The sequence below is a fragment of the Petaurus breviceps genome, unplaced genomic scaffold (assembly GCF_028583685.1).
Source record: "Petaurus breviceps papuanus isolate PSGF00001 unplaced genomic scaffold, PetGlider_PUasm1.0 90692, whole genome shotgun sequence".
Lineage (NCBI taxonomy): Eukaryota > Metazoa > Chordata > Mammalia > Diprotodontia > Petauridae > Petaurus > Petaurus breviceps.
The window spans coordinates 7,161,349-7,182,136 of record NW_027187313.1 but is presented as its reverse complement, the minus strand read 5'-3'; the positions used below and the strand labels follow the sequence as shown (position 1 = coordinate 7,182,136).

The 20,788-nt window shown below is 38.4% G+C and overlaps 2 protein-coding genes across 6 annotated transcripts in view; both read left to right on the top strand.

Moving 5' to 3' along the window:
• RABGAP1L (RAB GTPase activating protein 1 like) overlaps positions 1-20,788 on the top strand; it is a 694,415-nt gene that overhangs the window by 234,806 nt on the left and 438,821 nt on the right. The gene's annotated exons all lie outside the window — the stretch shown is intronic.
• Positions 9,796-20,000, top strand: GPR52 (G protein-coupled receptor 52). Its single transcript, XM_069065526.1, has one exon. It carries the CDS (start codon positions 17,052-17,054, stop codon positions 18,129-18,131), a length of 1,080 nt encoding a protein of 359 aa, XP_068921627.1. The 5' UTR covers positions 9,796-17,051; the 3' UTR covers positions 18,132-20,000.

Sequence of the window (20,788 nt, the reverse complement as noted above, 5' to 3'; positions counted from 1 at the left end):
TTTTTATCTTTTCATAGTATTAGGTCATATGTATATTTGGAGTTTATTGTATCATATGGCATAAGATGCTGAGCTAAACCTAATTTGTCTCAGATTGCATTCTAAATTTTCCTGGCATTTCCTATCCAATAAAAATCTCTTTCCTTGATAATTTATATTTTGGTATTTATTGTACCCAGAGCCATTTATTTCTGATTTTTCCATGTCAAGTCTGTTCTATTGATGTACTTTTCAAATTTTTTTTTAAAGCAATTGGGTTTAAGTAACTTGCTCAAGGTTACACAGCCAGGTATTTCTGGGGGGGTGCTAAGTGTCTGAGCCTGGATTCGATCCCAGGTCATCCCGACTCTGGGGCCGGTGCTCTTACTCTCTGTGCTACCTGGCCGCCCCAACTTTTCAATTTTTTTAACTAACATCAAAAAGTTTTAATGATTGTGGCTTTATAATATAGTGTTAAGGTCTGAGAATGATATTCTCTTTTCATTCCCAAAAAGGAATCATACCTAAAATCACATTAGCGTGTGTTTAGTATCAGCTCTTCAGGAGAAAATATGTATGTTTTTTTTTTTTTATTCTCTTCACACTCTTGCCTATCTGAATTTCGACTTGGAGTAAAGAGACTTGTTGCAACTCACACTCTGATATTAGTTGTGTAACTGTTAGCAAGTCAGTTAATCTTTTAAGTTTCCCCATGCATAAAATAGGAATAATAACACTTCCACTACCTGCCTCACAAGAATATTGGGAGAAAAGTGTTTTTTAAACATTAACATTCATAGAAATGCAAGGTTTTTAAATTTAAAAAAATGATGGTAAAGCCAGAAGTGGAGTGGAGTGGAGTGGAGCCAGCTCCAAAGTGATCCTCTAAAAATACAGGTCTAACTGTGCTCAGAAATCTCCAGGGCCTTCCTGTAGCCTCTAGGCTCAGACTCCTTAGACACTTAGCAGTCTGGCTCTGACCTGCCTTTCCAAACCGAATGTCCCTGCTTCCCCTTCATACACTGTACAATTTAGTCAGACTGGTCCACTTGCTGTTCTTCACACATAATGGCATTTCAAAGGCTTGGTTTGCCGTTTCTGTTTATTTATGAGTGCGTTTGCCTGAATAGAATATAAACTCAGGAGCAGAAGTTTAATTTTCATTTGTTTTCAGTCTTTATATTTCTAGTGTCCGGGACATCTCCTTGTACATGCAGGGCATTTAATAAATGCTTATTCTTTGATTCACAGGAGTTAATGAAGATGAGGAGCAGTCCTTCATTTGCCACCATTTAATACCTTAACCATTAAGATGGTAATGGGAAATTCCAGTGAAACTTGACTTGAATTTTATGATATTCATTTTAGGTGACTAGAAATGTGCAACCTGTATGAATTGGTGTTTATAAATATCTGTATAGGAAAATTACTTTAATTTACAAACAAACACCCAGCCATACCTTATGTATTCAAACCAAATAAAAGGATCTACAGGAAATAGGCTTTTATCAATCAGTTGACAGATTGAGCCCGCTGGTCTATATGTGAAATTAATAGGTAGGAGATTAATCATTTGTTTTTATGGTGGTAGACATCTCCATATGCCACAGAGTTCAAGTTCATGTTAATGTCTTTTAAATTTTAATTATTTTTGCTTTTTGGAGGGGGGGAAGGCAGGGCGATTGGGGTTAAGTGACTTGCCCAAGGTCACATGGCTAGTAAGTGTTAAGTGTCTGAGGCTGGATTTGAACTCAGGTCCTCTGACTCTAGGGCTGGTGCTCTATTCACTGCGCTACCTCGGCGCCCCAATGTCAATGTCTTTGTATCTTTCGTAATACTTCATGTTTTCTAGGTACGAATCTATTTGTAGTCAATCAGTATCATTTAATGGGAATGGCTTATAAAAGCTGTCTACTCTTGAGATACCACTGAAATGTATCTTCATGTTTCTCTGTCCTATTACCTTCTTTCCATCCACAAGAAGTTTCGTAAACACATACCATTTCTGACAACCTAAAAATAAATAACATGTTTACTTTAATCATCCTATTCAATTCTTCATCACATTTTCTAGTTTAATTTTTAAAAAAAAGGTCTTGTGAAACTCTTTTTCAAAACCTCCTCGTTTGGTAACTAACACATCCTTTTAGCCATCACTTGAAAAGCAGAGGTTGCATTTATTATTTGCTATTTTCAATTTACTGTACCTTGAAGTGATTCCTGTCAGGGTTTTGTTCTCAGTTTTCTTATTTTGCCTAGTTAATTTTATCATTTTGTTTTGAAAATAGCTGCTAAAATAATAGAGGTGTTTTGGCTGACTCGAGCTGATGTGTTTGAGTTCACATTTCCTCAGATTTGTAACAGGTACTATGGAGGATTGAACAATTTAATGATTTAATTGTTCTTTTGAATAGCTTTGAATCCTCATTGAGAAGAGGAGTGTCATTCTCTCCTCTGCCTTTTAAAGATAAACCTTCATTGTTCTGGATTGGAACACAGGTTTATGAAATGGATTGTGTCTTTGGAGTGCCATCCAACGGGACTGAGCCAGCATCTAACCATAGGGCTTCTCTAATGTGTGTGCCAGGAGGTAGCTGACTTTGAGAATGGTGCAGGAGCAAAGAAAATAAGAGAATCCTCACTGTGATTATGGCGAATTCCACAATAGTCACTTTCCTCTATCCCTATTTCATGTATCTTTTACTAACTAGTCATTGTGAAGACAGTGACTCTGGTCTGACCATGTTGCTCCCGTATTCTCCAACAGCTTCCTGTTGTTTCTAGAACCAAATATAAACTCTTCTGGTTGGCATTTAAATCTTTTGTAACCTGGCCTCCTCCTAGCTTTCTGTCATTATTCTCTTTCTCACGTTCTTTAGTTCAGCCAAACTGAATTTCTTAATGCTCCTCTTACATGATGATCATGACTCCCTTCTTCATTCATTTCTACTGACTGTCCCTCATACCTTGACCATGATACTTCCTCATCTCTCTCTTAGAATACCTAGTTAAGTTCCAGACTCAGCTAATGCACAACACTGTCTTCTACTTGGAGCCTTTCTGGATTCCTTTCCTCCAAATACTTCATATATAATTTATTGTTTTTGTTCAGTTGTGTCCAGTTCTTTATGACCCCATATGAGGTTTTCTTGGCAAAGATACTAGAGCGGTTTGCCATTTCCTTCTCTACCTCATTTTACAGAGGAGAAAACTGAGGCAAACAAGGGTCATACAGCTACTAAGTATCTGAAGCTGGATTTGAGCTCAGGTCTTCCTGACTCCAGGCATGGCATGCTATTCATTGTGCCTTCCAGCCGCTCAATTTGTTTATACACACACACACACACACACACACACACACACATCTCCCAGAAGAGGAGTAACATTCTTGAAGGAAGGATTGTTTTGTCTAGTAATACATAGTAGGTGCTTAATAAATGATTGTTGATTGATTAGTAGTAGTTGTCCATTAAAGGCTTTTTGTTGGCTGTCTAATCTTTTTACTTGGAAATTCTTTTAAAGTCCTAGATACAGACAGTTTTAAACATCTTGAATATGACCTTGAATAAACAAATTTGTTTGTTTTAGTTTAATATTTTTAGTAATTCTGCTTACCCTTTATACAGTGATTTACAAACTATAAGATGCTTTAGTATAGGGTTTTATCTACACTATAACAACTCTGTGAAGAGATTGTGAGAGTATTATGATGTTTTGTCTCTGGAAATTATGATTATATGCATTTTATGGATGAGGAATTTCTGGTTTGACTTGCCTCATGTCACAGTGAGAAATGCTGGCATGGTGCACAGACTACTCCCTCCCTGTATTTAAGGTCAGGGTACCTGAGTTCAAATCTTCTCTTTGGCACTGCCTGTGTAACCATAGACAATCACTCAACGTCTCATGAATATAGAATTTTCATTTTTAAAATTAGAGGGTTGAGCTAGATGACCTCTAAGGTTCCTTGAAGCTCAAAATCTATGATTCTGCAGTGGTAGAGATATGAACTGAATCAAGGTTTTTTCTCTCCATATTCGGTATTCTCTCTACTAAACCATGACTCAGCTCTAACCTTGAGCCATCAAATCATGTTACACAGGATACAGTTGCCATAAGCTTTCGAAAAAGATAGTTTATCGATAGGTTTTATTTTAAAATCATAGTCATTTCCAAACTCCCCACCCTCTCCCTAGAAACTCTTCCTTTAAAAAAAAAATAGATGAGCAAAAGCAACTGACATGCCAACTTTGACAGCTTCATATACAATGCCCTGCATCCTTTGTTCCCCACCTTTTTTCTGAAAGATGGGAGGTGCATTTCCTCATTTCTTCCCCTAATAGCCTTTCAGTTGCATTCACTTCTGCTGTTCCTATATATGAATTCACCAAAAAATGTCATGAGCTCTTTAGCAGACTTGTACTAATTTACTATAGTTGTTTTCCTTTGAATAATTATAAAAATGTCAAAATCAACTCTGTCCTCTTCTTTTCAGCTTTTGTGCTCATCTACTTACGTATTACATAATTTTGTATTTTCCAGATATATAGTCTCAAACAGACTGTTACTTTATTACCAACATCCTTAAATGTAATGGAATCTCTGAGCATGTTTAGCCCAAGAATCCTTTCTCCAACATTCCCAAGAAGTTATCTGAACAAAAAGATTAGATTTTTGCCTTTCTCTTGCTTATCCATCTTGTCTTGCTAGAATACATCTTCATCATTAACAAGCATTTACTGAGCTGGCACTGTGGACTTGCCAGCCCTCTGAGTTTGGTATGCATAAGGACTCAACTTGGAGATGCAAGTGTCTATCATGTTATGGATTGTAGATTGTATTAACTATATGATTGTCAGATCTCTACTTTTTGCCACTTAGGCACAACCTACATCATGTTGAATTATGTCTGATGTTAATTAGTTGCCTTTTTAGTTGTTTCCCTTTCCTTTAGAGAAAACCTTTTTGTCACTTTAGATAATAAATTCTTCTAGTTGAAAACTTTTGGGATGGATAAAAATTAAAGTAGAATAATGCAAGATCATCATTGAAAGCACATAGACCACCTTACATTATGAGGGGAGGCCTTAAAAATCATACTGTACCTAGTAGCTCAAACCAAGAGAAATTATCATTGTGTTGGCAAGCATTGTCATCATGAAGGCATTCACTTTCAGAATTTTTAACCTAGGATACAAAGATTTAGAGGTGGAAGAGACATCATTTGGTCTATAAGAAAACTGAGGCTCAGGGCACTGGCAGAAGAGATAATTAACTAATGATTTTCCTTGAGAAAAAAAAAGAAAGAGGTTCAGATAGAGTAGAAGAATATTGAGAAACATATATAAGGGTTTGAATGGGATGGAAACATGCCACTTTGCTAATGTATTATACTTTTTTCATTGCACTGGTTCTGTCAGAGGTACCATCGTCCTTCCAGCCACCCAGGTTTGTAAGCTCAGAGCCTTTCTTCCATTCAGTTTCCATTTCATAAACATTTATTAAGAGCCTACTATGTGCCAGGCACTATGCTGTAATAGTAATGGATTTTGAAGATCTTCTAGTATTGGCAAGCTAACAGGTACTTAGCACTTAATTCCAAGCTTCACAATTGTGTCAGGTATTAAGACCCATAACTTATGAATCCCACAGTGGGAAGGACTTCCTGATGTAACAGGAAGGAACTGGAATAGGAAGTAGCTAATACCTTCTATAAGGAAAAGCACAAGCTGAAGAGTCAGAACTTCTTGGAGCAAGCAGCATGGAGGCTGAGGAGGAGAAGCCCAGGCTGGAGAAAGTGATTTTGATTTTGAGAACGGAGCTTATGGTGGCAGAATTTCTTCTGAGAGCCCACTGGTGCTTCTGCTGAGACTTTTCTTATGGGGACTTCTGCTGAGACTTTTCTTCTGGGAACTTCTTCTGAGAGCTACCAGGCTGCTGAGAACCATGCTGAGGAGCTACCATGAGTGAGAGAGGAGTGTCCCTGCTTGAGGGGGCCTGTTCTGTTGTGAAGGCTTGGAAATGTGGGTGTTCACTGAATTAACCATATGTACCAACTTCATGGTTACTGTAATGACTTTGACTTTCTGCTTCTGGGACTTGGTTTTCTGGTGGTATTTGAATAAAGGCTTTGGTTCTTTCCTCCATGTGGAGAACCTTTTACATTTTGTGATTCACAACTATACCAGCATATTCATAACCATCGTGGGCAGTTGTGGATATTGCATTGTTGTTACATATGCTAAGCTGGGGGGATGCAAATACAAATAAAAACAAAGCCTTAAGCAGCTTAAAGTTCAAAGGGTGAAGACAATACACAAAAGGAAGAAGAAAAATGAAGGGGGGAAGGGTTATTCTTCACAGAGGCAATGATGGAGGGTCCCAAAGAAGTCCAAAAGCTGTATATTTGGTGGGATATGGGGAGAAGACTGTGGGGAGCCCCCTCTTAGAATAGAGCCCTTTGAGCCCATGGCCCTGTCCTCCAGAGCATCCCATCAAAGGGGCAGAGGGCACAGATGAGACATGAGTGTCAGGCAGATTCAGTCTGGGAGGCTAATGAAATTTCCCAGTTATGAATTTCCTGGGGAAGAAAGGTATGATGGAAAATTCAAAAGAAGTCCAAAAGCAGTGTTGTGTATGGGAAATGACTCTACTTCTCCCTGAATACCCTTTTATATCCAATCATTTCCAAGTTTTTTCATATTCTTCCTGCCCCACAATTCTCATATTTATCCTCTTCTCTCTACTTACAGAGCCCCTACTCTAGATCAAACCCTCCTCACCTGTATCATCACAGTAATGGCCAGAATGGTTTCCCTGCCTCTAATCTCTCCAGTCTCCAACCCATCTTCCAAGGAGTTATCAGAATAATATTTTTCAAAGACAGGTTTGAGCACATCATTCCCTTGTTTAAGAAGCTCTTGTGGTTTCCTGTTTGTCTCTAAGATAAAGTACATATTCTTCTTTTTGACATTTAAAGACCTTCCTTCTCTGGCTCTGGTCCATCTTTGTAGACTTATTTCATATTACTCCCCCTCACATACTCTGTTCCAGCCAAACTGAAATTCTAGCTGTTCCTCATATATAACATTTTGTCTCATGTCTTTTCATATACAGTCCCCCATGTGTGGAATAGACTCTATCCTCAGCCTGTATCTCTTCGAAGCTCTGTCTCCATTTAAGACTCAACTCACCTGCCATCTCCTGTGTGAGACCTTTCCTGATACCCACCAGCTATTAGCACTATCGCATTCCAATTTTACTTTGTATATATTTTGAATTTGCTTATCTGTGTGTATGTTATTCTCTTTCTCTCCCCCCCCCCCCTTGATTGTAAGCTCCTTGAGGGCAGGGATTATTACCTTTTAGCCTTTGCTTTAATACTCCACACAGTCTCTGGTAATAAGTAGTTGCTTAATGAGTGCTTGTTGAACTGAATTGCATGGTTCATAGATTCAGGGTTGATAGGGACTCCAAAGATCATCTACTCCAAACTTCTCTTTTTACAGAGGAAGAAAGGGAGGTCTTGGGAGGTTAAATGTCTTATCCAGGGTCACAAGCTAATGTTGGAAAAGGGATTAGAACCAAGGTCCTCTCACTCCAAAATCAGTGCTCTTTCTGTTATACTGTATCCCTTCCTATGCATCTATTCACCATCATTAGCCATGTGTATAAAATTTGTGAGTCTATATTAATGCTTAATAATGAATTGATAACATGAAATATATGAAAAGAGGATGTAATAGCCACCCCACCCCCAGCATCTTAGTAATAAACAATAAGAAATCCAAACTGAATAAATTTTAGGTATAGCATTCAGATGTGTGCCCACATATGCATGAAGCATTTGTTCCTATCATTTCAGTTCTATTAGAGAAGTACTGTAAAAATTGGAAGCAGGAAGCAGAATCAGAAGATCCAATGAGATCCCCTCCCCCCGCCCCCAACTTCTTTTGGCAATCCAATGTGGATAGAAATTTGAAGTGATGATTTAAAAATGACCTGAATTCTATTATTCTGGAGAATTTTTAAAAATTTGGAGCCTAGATCCTGTAGCAGCCCCTTGAAATGTATGAGCATTTGTATTTAAAGTTTGCTTTTGAAAATTGAGTCATAGATGTTACACTTCAAGCCAGCTGAAGGTTTGATTATTCCACACTTCACTGCTTTTAAAATTCCAGTTGCTATAACAACTTTGATATTTCTTTATTATTTTTAGCACTTCAGTTGCCATAACAATAAATATCACTTTTTAAAAGTGTAACAAATTTTCTTTTTCATTTCTTCCTTGATTTTTTCTTTAATAAAGGAAGTAACCCTTTTCAATTAAAACTTTTTTTCTTGTATCATCCATTCAGTTAAAATTTGGGAATGTTAATCAGTTTTCAGACTTTTGAATAGTCTTTTTCAAGGTGGGTTCAGCTTTTATGCTTTTGCTTTTACATACCATTTCTCCCGAAAGAGAACAGACAGATAACTTATTTGTTTAGTTATCCAATTGGTGGAAAATTAATGATGGGATTTTATTTAAGATAAAAATTTTTATTAAATAAAAATTAACTTAAATGTTGGCTGAAAACAACAGTGAGAAAAAGAAAATTGGTTAAGGAATGTGGGAAAAATGAGACAAATGCATTGTTGGTGAAATTGTAAACTAATTCAGCCATTCTGTAGAGCAGTTTGGAACTGTGCCCAAAAGGCTATAAAACCATGCAAACCTTTTGACCTAGCAATGCAACTACATATCCCAAAAGAGATAAAAAGCAAAAGGAAGACCTATATGTACAAAAATATTTATAGCAGTCCTTTTCTGGTGGCAAATAATTGGAAATTGAGGGGATGCCCATAAATTGAGGAATGACTGAACAAATTCCAAAATTATGATGGGAAATGCTAGCCACATTCAGAGAAAGAATCATGGAATAGGAATACAGATTGATGTATACTATTTGCTCTCTTGTTTTGTTTCTTTTTGTCAAAAGAATATTCATTCTCACAGGCTTGGTTCATTTGGCCAAGTGTCATAACCAATCTGAGTCTGAGATCATAGCTAGCCAGGGCAGTCCCATATAGTTGTATAACTGGAATTTAAGTGGGATTTCTTTCTCACCATCATATCTGAGATGTTGTGTCTTTGAGTACAAATGCTTAACCCCCTGAGTCAGGTATACTGAGATGGTGAAAGCAGCACAGGCTGAATACATTTTTTCTTCCCACTCTTATCAAAGATTCTTTTAGGATGTTCAAAAGACCTCTCTCTCTCATATTTACTGGGACTTTACTTCAACAGATTTCTAGTATTCTTCTTAAAATGCTCTGTTTCAGTATGACACAATTTTCTGGGCATTTCTTGACAGTCATTTGGGTGATTTTTAGTTGACTGGCTTTGTGGTGGTGAGGCAGAAAGGGACTTCTCATCATTTTGTAAAGGCACTTGGAATGCTAAGAGGTTGGGACAACTTTTAATATTGGTTATATCCTCCTATAGTCACTTTTAGTCACTTTTCCAAAACTGAAATCCATTTAGGAGTTTAAATTTCTACTTGGCTTAAATTTTTTTTTTTTAACATATAGCACATTTCAAATGAGTAAAGCTAAGCTTTAGTAGTGACAAGAATTCTGAATTAGTCACAGCCCTTGGCTAATTCCTGACTTTAATACTTATTGCCTCTGTGACCTTGGGTAGGTCACTTACACTCTCTAGGTCAGTTTCCTCAATATTAAAATGGCAGAGTTGGAGCAGATGATTTCTGAGATCGCTTTCAGATATAATTCTATGTTCTTTTGACTTCAGCAAACATTTTAAGTGAAAATGAGTTGGCATGGTGGAAAGAGTGCTAGGTTTATAGTGAGGATATGAGACACTTACCTACCCTCTGCCCATCTCAGATTCTTCATCTGTAAAAATAACCCTCACAGTTAATTCGTTTTCATGAATGAGTATTTACTCATTTTTATGCCATTGTGGCAGAATGAAAATGTTGATACAAAATGTCCTCCCAAAGACTAAGACATACTCTCAGTCAGTCAGTCAGCCATTTAGAAAGCATTAATGGGTCAGGCACTGTGCTAAGTGCTGGGGAAAAGTAGACCTAAGCTTAGCAAGAACACATTGCCCTGAAGTGTGGGCTCATTTTTCCACTGGGCTCTCCCCAGAATCTTGAGTCAGCTTCCCTCATCTCCTATATTCTAGTCTTTCCTTGGCTCTTAGTGCATATTTTGCTGTCCACGGTTCTAAGGATGCAGCTTGGGATGCTGAATGGAAAATGGGAATCCTCAAATCTTCTAGAATCTTCAAAGATCTCAAGGTGTTTCTCCAACCAAAGGATGGAGAGGCAGCCTGGGCTGAGGCTGAGGTGCATCCTTAACTCCTCCAGGAGATTCCTTCTCAGGGGTCATTCTCTCTTGTTTGCTGTAGCATTTGGCAGCTGAAAGGAAAGAAATAATAATTTCCTTTTTTGAAACATGATTTTAAGTGAATTAAATGAACATTCAAAAATGTCATGACTCTTGGGGAAGTAAGAGATTAAGATAAGTTAGTAGGATCCTTGATTTGGAAATGGAGTTTCAAGCTATGGTCACATTTTGAAATTTAGATTTCATTCTGATTTTGTTTTTCTTGTCGGCATAATATGCTCTCTAGGTAGATCTCAAAACATTTAAAAAATCTCCGACCATACAAAACCTGTTCTTTTTCTCCTTGTCTCTCCATTTCACTTGGTAGGACTTCAGCGCCATGAATTATTCTAGCTCTTTAGTCATTTAAGGAAATAATCAAGACTTCTAAATTCAGGGGCCAGAGAGAAGATATTGTGAAAACCAATGTTTAATACCCTAAGATGTGTAAATTTGGTATCTCCTTCTTGCTGACTTTGATGACCCTGGAGATGACTTTTAGCAGTTGTGCTTCACTTCATCCAGTTCATGGGCAAGTCAAAACATCATCCTCCTGGTGTCATCAGTCCTCTTTGAGAATGAAGGATGAACGACACCAATAATGGTACAGTGCTCCTTGCTGGACAGCCAGACTCAGTGGTGATGCCTGCCAAACAGCGATTCTAACACTGATGGAATGCCTCTAATTTCACTACCTGCTCTGTTGTTTCTGCTCAGTTTCTATTTGATCTTTATTCTGTCTGTCAAATCGGTTTTATGTACAACACTCAGAGACTCTGGTAATGTTGCCTTTAAAGGTTCTTTGGCCCTAATTCACCAATGAGAGAAAGGATAGGGGCATTAACAATTAGAGTAATCATAACAAATGACAATAATAAAATATCCAAACAGTGTCCACTGTAAACTTAGATTCCTAGCATTTCAGTATAAATGTAAATTAAAATCCAGGTATAGAGTGGTAAGAAACAGTTGAGGGGAGATGAGAAAATGACATTGGATTTAAAGAAGAAAGAATCATTTATGGAAAAAGAAGCAAAAGAATTGGTTAGCAGTCCCAGGAGAATATTGGTAGGACAGATAGAAGAAACTACTGTGTACCTGAAGTTTAAGGACCTAAGTTCTCTTCTTTACCATGATGCCCTTTACTAATTGTGTGAATTCGGGTGGGTCTCTGGGATTTGGTTTCCTCATGTGTAAAATTAGTAGGTTGGAACAGATCACTAAGATCCGCCCCCCTTTTTTTTAAAAGCAATTGGGGTTAAGTAACTTGTTCAAGGTTACACAGCCAGTTATTTTGTGTGGGTGTTAAGTATCTGAGGCTGGAACTGATCCCGGGTCTCCTGACTCTGGGGCTGGCACCCTTACTCAGTATGCCACTTGGCTGCTCCCCCCTTTTTTTATTTTAATTTTTTGCTTTTTGGAGAGCAATTGGGGTTAAGTGACTTGCTCAAAGTCACAGGGCTAATCAGTGTTAAGCATCTGAGGTAGGATTTGAGCTCAGGTCTTCTTAACTCTAGGGCCAGTGCTCTATTTACTGCACCACCTAGCTGCCCTAAGATCCCTTTTTAACACTAAATCTAGGATCCTGTAATCCAGTTTGAACTTAGAACATTTTGCCTTCTCAAATGACCACCTAAATGGATTTTCCCTTTTGCATTTAGAACTATGTGTAATTATAGATTTTTCCATTGCTTTTTATTTTATGATATAAGGTATCCTCAAAGTCTTAGTACAGTAAAAAAAATATAAATTTAAAAGTCATTCAGTACTCCCCAAATGTGAGAAATAAAATCACATAGATACTTATGTTAGTGGGTAAGAGCATAATAAAAAAAAATGTAGTGGCCATATTTTAGTCGATGTACTAAAATGATAGATTTCTAGGGGGAAAAGGGGGCAGTTAAGTGGTGCAGAAATAGAATGCCTTACCTGGAGTCAGGAAGACTCATCTTCCTGAATTAAAATCTGGTCTCTGATATTTACTGGCTGTGTGACCCTGGGCAAGTCATTGAACCCTGTTTGCCTCAATGTCTTCACCTGTAAAATGAGCTGCAGAAGGAATTGGCACACCACTCCAGTGTCTTTGCCAAGAAAACTCCAACTGGGGTCATGAAGACTTGGACCCAAGTGATACTACTGAGCAGCAACAACAGAAGTGGGAAGGGGGCTTAAGGAATTATGTAGTTCAGCTGCCTCCTTTTAAGATCAACAGACTGAGGTCCAGGGACTTGCTCAGAGACACACAATTAACAAGCATTTAGTAGACGCTTACTGTGTGCCTGTTACTATTAGGCACCTGGGATACAGACAGAAATGAAGTGTGTCTCACCCTCAACTCCTGATGCTGGGAAGGGACAATACATATGTATGTAAATACAAAGAAAAGTCCTAGGAGGTGGTTAGATGAGGAGGCACTGGCTCTCTGGGGATAGGAAGTCTGAAAAGACTTGCTATGCATGGTAGTGTTGGAACCAAATTTTGATGGAAATTAGGAATTCTAAGAGACAGAAAGAAAGTGTGTTAGTGCCATGGAGGGCCACCAGAGCAATGCAGGGAGACAGGAGATAGAGGACGGTGTGTAAGGAATGATAGCAAAGGCAGTATGGCTTCACCGTGGAATGTGAGCAGGGCAATGGGAGTAATATACAACAAGGTTGGAAAGGGAGATGGGAAACAGATCATCAAAGGCTTTTAAAACCAAAGAGATCATAAAGGCCCTAGGGAGCCATTGGACTATATTGAGTAGAGGAGTGACAGGGTCACACCTGATATTTAGGAAAATCATGTTAGCAGTTGTGATGAAGACACTGAAGGGAGGAGAGAGTTAAGGCAGAGAAACCACAGGAGGCTGTTGATCTTGCTACGAAGTAATGAAGGCCTGAGCTAGGGAGTTGACTATGAGAGTAAAGAGAGGGGGACATGTGAGAGATGTGGAGAGAGAAAGGACAAGGTCTGGCAAATGATTGTTTACATGGGGTGAAGAAGCAAGGATGACACCAAGGTTGTGAGTCTGGGAGATTTGGAAGTGGTCTAGTTAGGATTTGAACCCAGCTCATCCAACAGTGATCGGTCTGCTTCATGCTACCTAGTTGATTAAATTTCGTCATTCTGTGCCTCTGCAGCTCAGACTGAAAATAGGTTTGTTTTTTTTTTTAGTAAAATCCTATCCATGCCTTTGTCTGCAAGCTTCATTCTTGCTTTTCAATTTGTATATTTAAAACTTCTGAAACTGAAGAAAAGGAAATCCAGATATGTGATGTCTGTATGAATGCCTAAAAATGAAACTTGTTTCATTTTAAATGGTACTTCTAGGAGCTTGTTCCCAAAATTAAGATATTTGCTTTCAAGTCTAAATTCATCATCCATTCTGCATTTTCTCTCTATTTAGTTCTTGTAACCAGATCTAATATTTCTTTTAAACTAAAGAGTAGAACAAAAAATACAGGTATTTCATAGGTCTGTAATGAAAAGAGGAATCACATTGTCTCTGACATTCAGATGTAAGTTAGTTTTTGATGAACATAGGAGTGAAAAAAACTTTTGCAAAAAGCATGTCATTTCATTAAAAGACCCATATACTCTTTTGTAATTTTGTTACTGATTGTAATAAGCCTCCTTTGTTTCCCCCATTTCCCTATTTTTGAAAATTCCAATCTTACTAAGATATTAAAAATAAGCTTTTTCCTTTTCTAATTCACTTCCAGAGATGAGTTATTGGACCCAAACAGAAATTATTCAAAATAGTATGTATTTGCTTTGAAGTTATATGTTTTTAAATCTAGTTAAACATCTCTGGTGGGTCATATGAAAAATTCTTTTTAACCTTTTGCAGTTTTAGTCACAGAGAGGTAAACTAAGCAGATGATTTAGGGGAAGTTTTGTAGTTTTCAGAAAATATTCAAAGATATTTTTTTCCCTCGTTAATCTTTTCCCTTCTCCTTGACCTTAAACTTTTCACAGGCTAGACTTTGGTACAGGAGAATCAGCATGCAATATTAATTCTATTATATTATAACTTTATTGTTTGGGCAATTACTTTAAATTCCAAACTTCAGTAGGGAATTGATTGGGGGCAATATGAAACTGATGATGAATTTCTGTTAATCAAAATATAACCATTTTGAGATAAGGGAAAAATCCCATTAGTTTGGGCTTATGAAGGTTTGGCACATTTAATAATTAATAAGTATTTTCTGCCAATAAGGATTAAATTTCTGCTGACTTATTCTTTTAGCCTGTGTCTCTTATAGTACCTTTGTAGTAGTTTCTCTGAGGTTTAAAGGTGTATCTACAGTTATTCTCGTGTTCTCTTCATCCAGAGGGCAGAATCTTGTGAAAGTGCTAGAAGGGAAGTACCTGGGAAGTTCCGAAATGCCATTAATATATTATAAGCATCGGTCAGTTCCATTGTCTTCATTTGTCATTCTTGATCGCAGCTTGCCATGTAAGGCTAGAAGCCTGCATGTGCCTGGCAACTGTTACCTAGTGACAGTTTCAGCTGCAGTAGCCATTGGCTGGGCTGTTGATTGGGGCAGAAGGACCGAGTCACCTTTCTGATGGGGAGTTCTTCTGCATCAGCTCTGGGTGATGAGGAGGAGGTGCAGGGGCTCAGGTGCAAGCAGTCATCCAGAGAGCGCCACTGTGAAGTGAGGAATCGCTCCAGCCTCCTTGTAACTGCATCACAGTCAATCGGACTCCCAAATCCGGCTGCACAGCATAGCAGCTGATTAGAGTGGATCTAGGTGAGAAACGTTGCCTTATTCTTGTAACAAGAGAACCCCAAAGTGATTCTTTTGAAATAGAAGAAATTGGCTATTGACGGTGTGGAATGCGAGGTGAGGAGCGTCCTGTGGATGTTATAAAAGAATAAAGAAGAAGGACTCCTCTCTATGGCTTGGTGATGTATCTGAGAAAAGAACTTTAAAAAGAATGCTTTCTATTAAACTGCCGCATCAGAATTAGAGGAAATTTGTTATTTCCAGTGCATGAGATTCCTTCAGAAGGCACTGTAACTCCTAACAAAGGACCTCTGAGACACTAGTACTTTTTAAAGGACTTTCAGCATCATATCCGAATGACCTTGGAGACCTTTCTATTGAGATTGCATCGTCCAGCCCTGCCGGATCTCCAGCATTTCAGACTCTAGGATTGAAATTTGCCTTGATGCTTTGGGGACATTTTAAGACAAGACTGTCTAGTAACCTACCTAATGGCCCCTGCACTAATTGAGCATTTCCTCAAAATAGAACACAGAAAGAAAAGAAGCATTTTCTTAACATATGGCTGTTCTGTAACTGCAAATGTAATAAACGAGGTAATTTTCCAATCCTGGGAAAGCTAGTTGCCGAAGTAATTATTTAATATGCTGATCATCTAGTGAAGATAGACCAGGTAGAGCAGCCTAGAGGATGAAGATGTGACTGAAAATAACTGTGTAGTAAACAATGGCAGCATTTCTAGTCAAATCAGCATTTCATTAGCATCAGAGTAGAATGCAGACTGAAGTTTGGGGCTTTTGTTTGGGGCTTTGGAAAGGATTCCTGAGTTGTTACAAAGGTGAGAAATAGCATGGATTGAGCCCTGCACTTTTTTGTACCGATTCATTATAAAGAATGTGACAATCCAGCTAAATGAAAAATATTTTCAGTTACCGAGACTGAAACTGAATGCAAGGATGATTTCTGAGGGGAGGGAGGTGGATAGGGGAGAGGCTTAAATTATGCAGCTGCCACTGCCACCCATAACCGGAAAGGACTAAAACTGTTTAAACTGAAAACCGACTTAAAACTTCATGGGTTCATCTTATTTGGGGAGTGTGAACTGATTGCACTTTATCTGCTTCGCTCGAGATGTTTTGCTTTCCTCTCCTACACTTGGAGGATAAACCTTGCTTTTCCTCCCCTTCCCTTCTGCCTCTAAAGAGAATCCACTCAATTCATATCCAAGTAGTGTTGAGTCTTTGGGAATTAACCTTGACAAGAAGGTTTTCCTTCCCTCTTTAATGAAAGAATGGATCATAGGGATGAGACAGGGAGTGTCATCTCCACAACAAATCACAAAGGCATAATAGCATGCTAGAGGGAACTTTTTCTAGGTTTCCAACTAAAAGCAGTTACTGACCTCCTGAAATTTTAATGATTTGAACGAATCTGAAACATTCATTTATATCATATCATTGCTGATCAAGGAAGCCCAAGTTATAGGAAGACTTTTGTCCTTTTCTCATTCTCTGTAGTGGATCCCAAAGAAATTGCCTTTCTCAGGAGAAAAAACAATCCTCAAAAGCTTTTTCTTTCCCTACCCCATCCCCCTGATGGCTGAAATAATAAAAAAAAAAAATGCCTTTCATTTTCCATAGTGCAAGATAAAGAATCTGTTTTTTTTAGAAGTGCCTTGTGTTTGTTAAAGGTAGTTTGAGAGCACTGGAAGGAGCTAACCGGTGGCCTTCTTTTCACCTCCTTCCTAGCTTATTTTCCCCCCACAGCTGAGGTGTGTCAGTGCTGAACTGATGCTGATGAAGACACTTGAGCAGTTCTGGGAAGCTAATCTGTGACAGAAGCAATTGGCAGTGTCAGCAGAGACAGCGTGAGCCACCAAAGTGCAGAGGTTAGCAGATGTTGGGCAGGTCATCACTGGACTGCTGTCAACCCAGCTGCAGGGTTTCTTAATCCCAAACCATGAATGAGTCCAGGTTGACTGAACCAAGGACTCACAACATGAGCTTTGGCAATGTTTCTGAGCATCACTCCTGCCCACTCGGATTTGGCCACTACAACGCGGAGGACGTCTGCATCCTGGAGACAGTCGTTATTGTCCTGCTGACGTTCTTAATCATTGCTGGGAATTTAACCGTCATTTTTGTCTTTCACTGTGCTCCCCTTTTGCACCATTATACTACCAGCTATTTCATCCAGACCATGGCCTATGCTGATCTCTTCGTGGGAGTGAGCTGCTTGGTTCCCACTCTCTCCTTGCTCCATTATTCCACAGGTGTCCACGAGTCACTGACTTGCCAGGTTTTTGGCTACATCATCTCCGTGCTGAAGAGTGTTTCCATGGCATGTCTTGCTTGCATCAGTGTGGATCGCTACCTTGCCATCACCAAACCTCTTTCCTACAACCAGCTGGTCACTCCTTGTCGCTTGAGAATCTGCATTATTATGATCTGGATCTACTCCTGCCTGATTTTCTTGCCTTCTTTTTTTGGCTGGGGGAAGCCTGGTTACCACGGTGACATTTTTGAATGGTGTGCCACCTCTTGGCTCACCAATGCCTATTTTACTGGCTTTATTGTTTGTTTACTTTATGCTCCTGCTGCCTTTGTCATCTGCTTCACTTACTTCCACATTTTCAAAATCTGTCGGCAGCACACCAAAGAGATCAACGACCGACGCGCCCGATTTCCCAGTCACGAAGTTGATGCTGCTGGAGAGACTGGACATAGCCCTGACAAACGCTATGCCATGGTTTTGTTTCGTATAACCAGTGTGTTCTACATGCTCTGGCTCCCTTACATCATATACTTTCTTCTGGAGAGCTCCCGAGTCCTGGATAACCCCGCTCTCTCCTTCCTAACCACCTGGCTTGCTATAAGCAATAGTTTCTGTAACTGTGTAATATATAGCCTCTCCAATAGTGTTTTTAGGTTGGGCCTCCGAAGATTATCACAGACAATGTGCTCATCTTGTATGTGTTTAAAAGACCGGGACATCCAGGATCCCAAGCCCAGAAAACGGGCTAATTCCTGCTCCATCTAAGGAGAACTGCACTGCAAATCAAGTGCAGTGTGAGAGTGGTTTGGAATAGTATTTGGTACATCTGGGGATTTTCCACGACAGAAGTATTTACTTGAATAGTTCACTATGAAAATGACTGTAAACTAAAAGTGATTTTTTTTTTAAAAATGGAAAAGAAAACCATGGAAAAGAAACCTAAAAAGGGAACACACATGAGACATTATTTATCATGTGAATATGGTTCCTTTGAATTTGTATGGTGGTAAGAGAAATTTATCAGTGAAAATTAGAAAAACAAATAAGTATCTCAAATCTTCCACAGGGCATATGATAACTGGCACATCAAAGCAGGCTCCTGCTGTGTATCTTTCTGTCTCTTTTTAGGAAGTCATTTCTTTTTCTTATTTTTCCCCTCTAGATAAATGCTGCATATTATATATGTAGCACGTGATAACATTTTGCATTAAAATATGCTTTTAAAATATGGTAGGCTGTTATCCAAAAAAATCTCCACAAAGCCTACACAGTAAATGTAGCTTACTAACTAGTCACACAACACCCTTGCATACATTTTTACAGTATTCATTGCTGCACAAATGGTCATCAAAAAAAAAAATTAAATCACTTTTTTTTAAAGGTGGAAGTTTTTTTTTTTCCTTTTTCTCAAAGTCTGCTTGCTATTCAATAGCCTCCTCTATATCTTCCCAGCCCTCCCATTTTTCCTGCCCTAAATCTTTTGGTTTCGTATTCCAGAAGTGTCTTAGTTAATGAGGGAACGTACTTACTGTATGAGGTAATTACAATGTCAATAACCTCTTCCTTCCAAAAAAGCAACCTAGCTGGTTGCTGTGGGGTGAGGGGGGAAACGATATTCATTTAACATGTTCTAGTAGCTTTTAGAAACATTTTTTTCCCTCTAGGTTCTATTAAATAGTTTTCTGTCCCTCCTATGGTATTTTTTAATAGCTAAGCATTTCCCCCCTTTTTTCACTAACAAGGTTATTCTAATGCAGATAAAAGAGACACATCTAGTGGTAAGATATCACTCAGAGCTAGTTTGAATCATTTTCTTTTTCAAATAAAATATTAACCCTTTTTATGCTGGGTCTACTACATAGCTTACTCTTGTAGTTGCAAGTCTTTTGTGTGATTGCTTGCATATACTGTATTTTTTAAAACAACAAAAAAATGTAAATTATATTATGTGGTCTGTGCCTAATGTTTTCATAGCACATTGAATAGGTCAATGCTGTTTTCAGTCTGCAGGATTGAAGCAGAATACACAAAAAACAAAAACTTGCTTCAAGAGAAAAATACTTTTTGTGCCGTTGTTCAATAGATATTTATTAGACAAAACTGTGTTCTTGGAGGAGGTGAGAAGAGAATTTACTTAATTATCAAATACAGGTAAGAGCTTCAGTATTTCCCTTTGTAGTGATCTGCTTTCAGATTCAGAGATGAACTAATTTTGTAAGTGCATTCATGGGTTTGTGTAATAAGTTACCAGGGGTTCAGATGCAGCATGTTTGGGGAGGATTTAGGGTGGGAGGGTGGTTGGGAGTAGGGAACAGCACAGGGCTGTATAAATCTTACTTTGGACCGAAGCTGCCAGTCTTTCAGATGGATTTAAGTGTCTCATTTAGGAGTAATGGACTTGTTAACAGCTGCACTATGATTTCCTTGTTTTACCAAAAAAACAAAAAATTGAAATGAATTGTGCCTAGGATCCTTCACATTGGAAGCCAACCATGTTTGCACACCAATGGTTTGACTTCAGAGGTCCCTCAAACATGAACATGTTATGTTATGGTTGTTCTGAACCCCTGTATGTTTTTTAAAATGTAAGAAAGATAAAAAATAAAGAATAAAATAGTATTATATGTATCAAAATTGGACTTTGCCTCAGTTTAATGACATCATGCATTTAGAATGATAGAATTCTCTTTTCAGGGATGAGTATTTTATTATCTTAGATTTTTGTGATTGGGACCATTTTCTGCTTCTGTTAAGTCCTTCGTTGGTGTCTTATTTTTGTCCCTTGAACTAGATAGCAAGTTAAAGGACTCCTCCAATAGTAAGCCTACATTAAGGAATTTAAGTTACTTTGTGTTTGAAACAGAATCCCTTAGATTTAATCCATTGTTTGGGAATGCATTTTTTTGTCACATAGCTTTGATGTATTCTAAAAAGAGGGACTTGAATTCTCTGGGCTTGGACATATGATGATAGAACTTGGTTCTATCTTTATGAATCTTACCAGAACACCTGTTGCTTCTGCCTTCCCAGTGCATTAGAACTCTGTCCTTTCCATACATATTTCTTCCCAGAACCCCTAAAATCTTGGCCTTTTTTTCCCCTATGAGTGGTATTTTTAGTTTTGATCTTTAACTTTGAGTCAGAACTTCTGAATTGATTGTTCTTTGTTATTATTCTAAATCTGTCAGTTTTAATTCCTTTTTCCAACCCACAGTAAATACTAAATATTAGAAGACCTTGTTTGTTCACAGTTATTGCCTCCTCCTCCTCCTTCTACGCAAGTGCCCCCCCCTTCCCCCCCCCCCCCCCCCCCCCCCCCCCGGGCCTTTTTTTCCCCTATGAGTGGTATTTTTAGTTTTGATCTTAAATTTGAGTCCTGTTTCATTTATCAGATCTGTTTTTTTTTTTTATATTCTTATTAT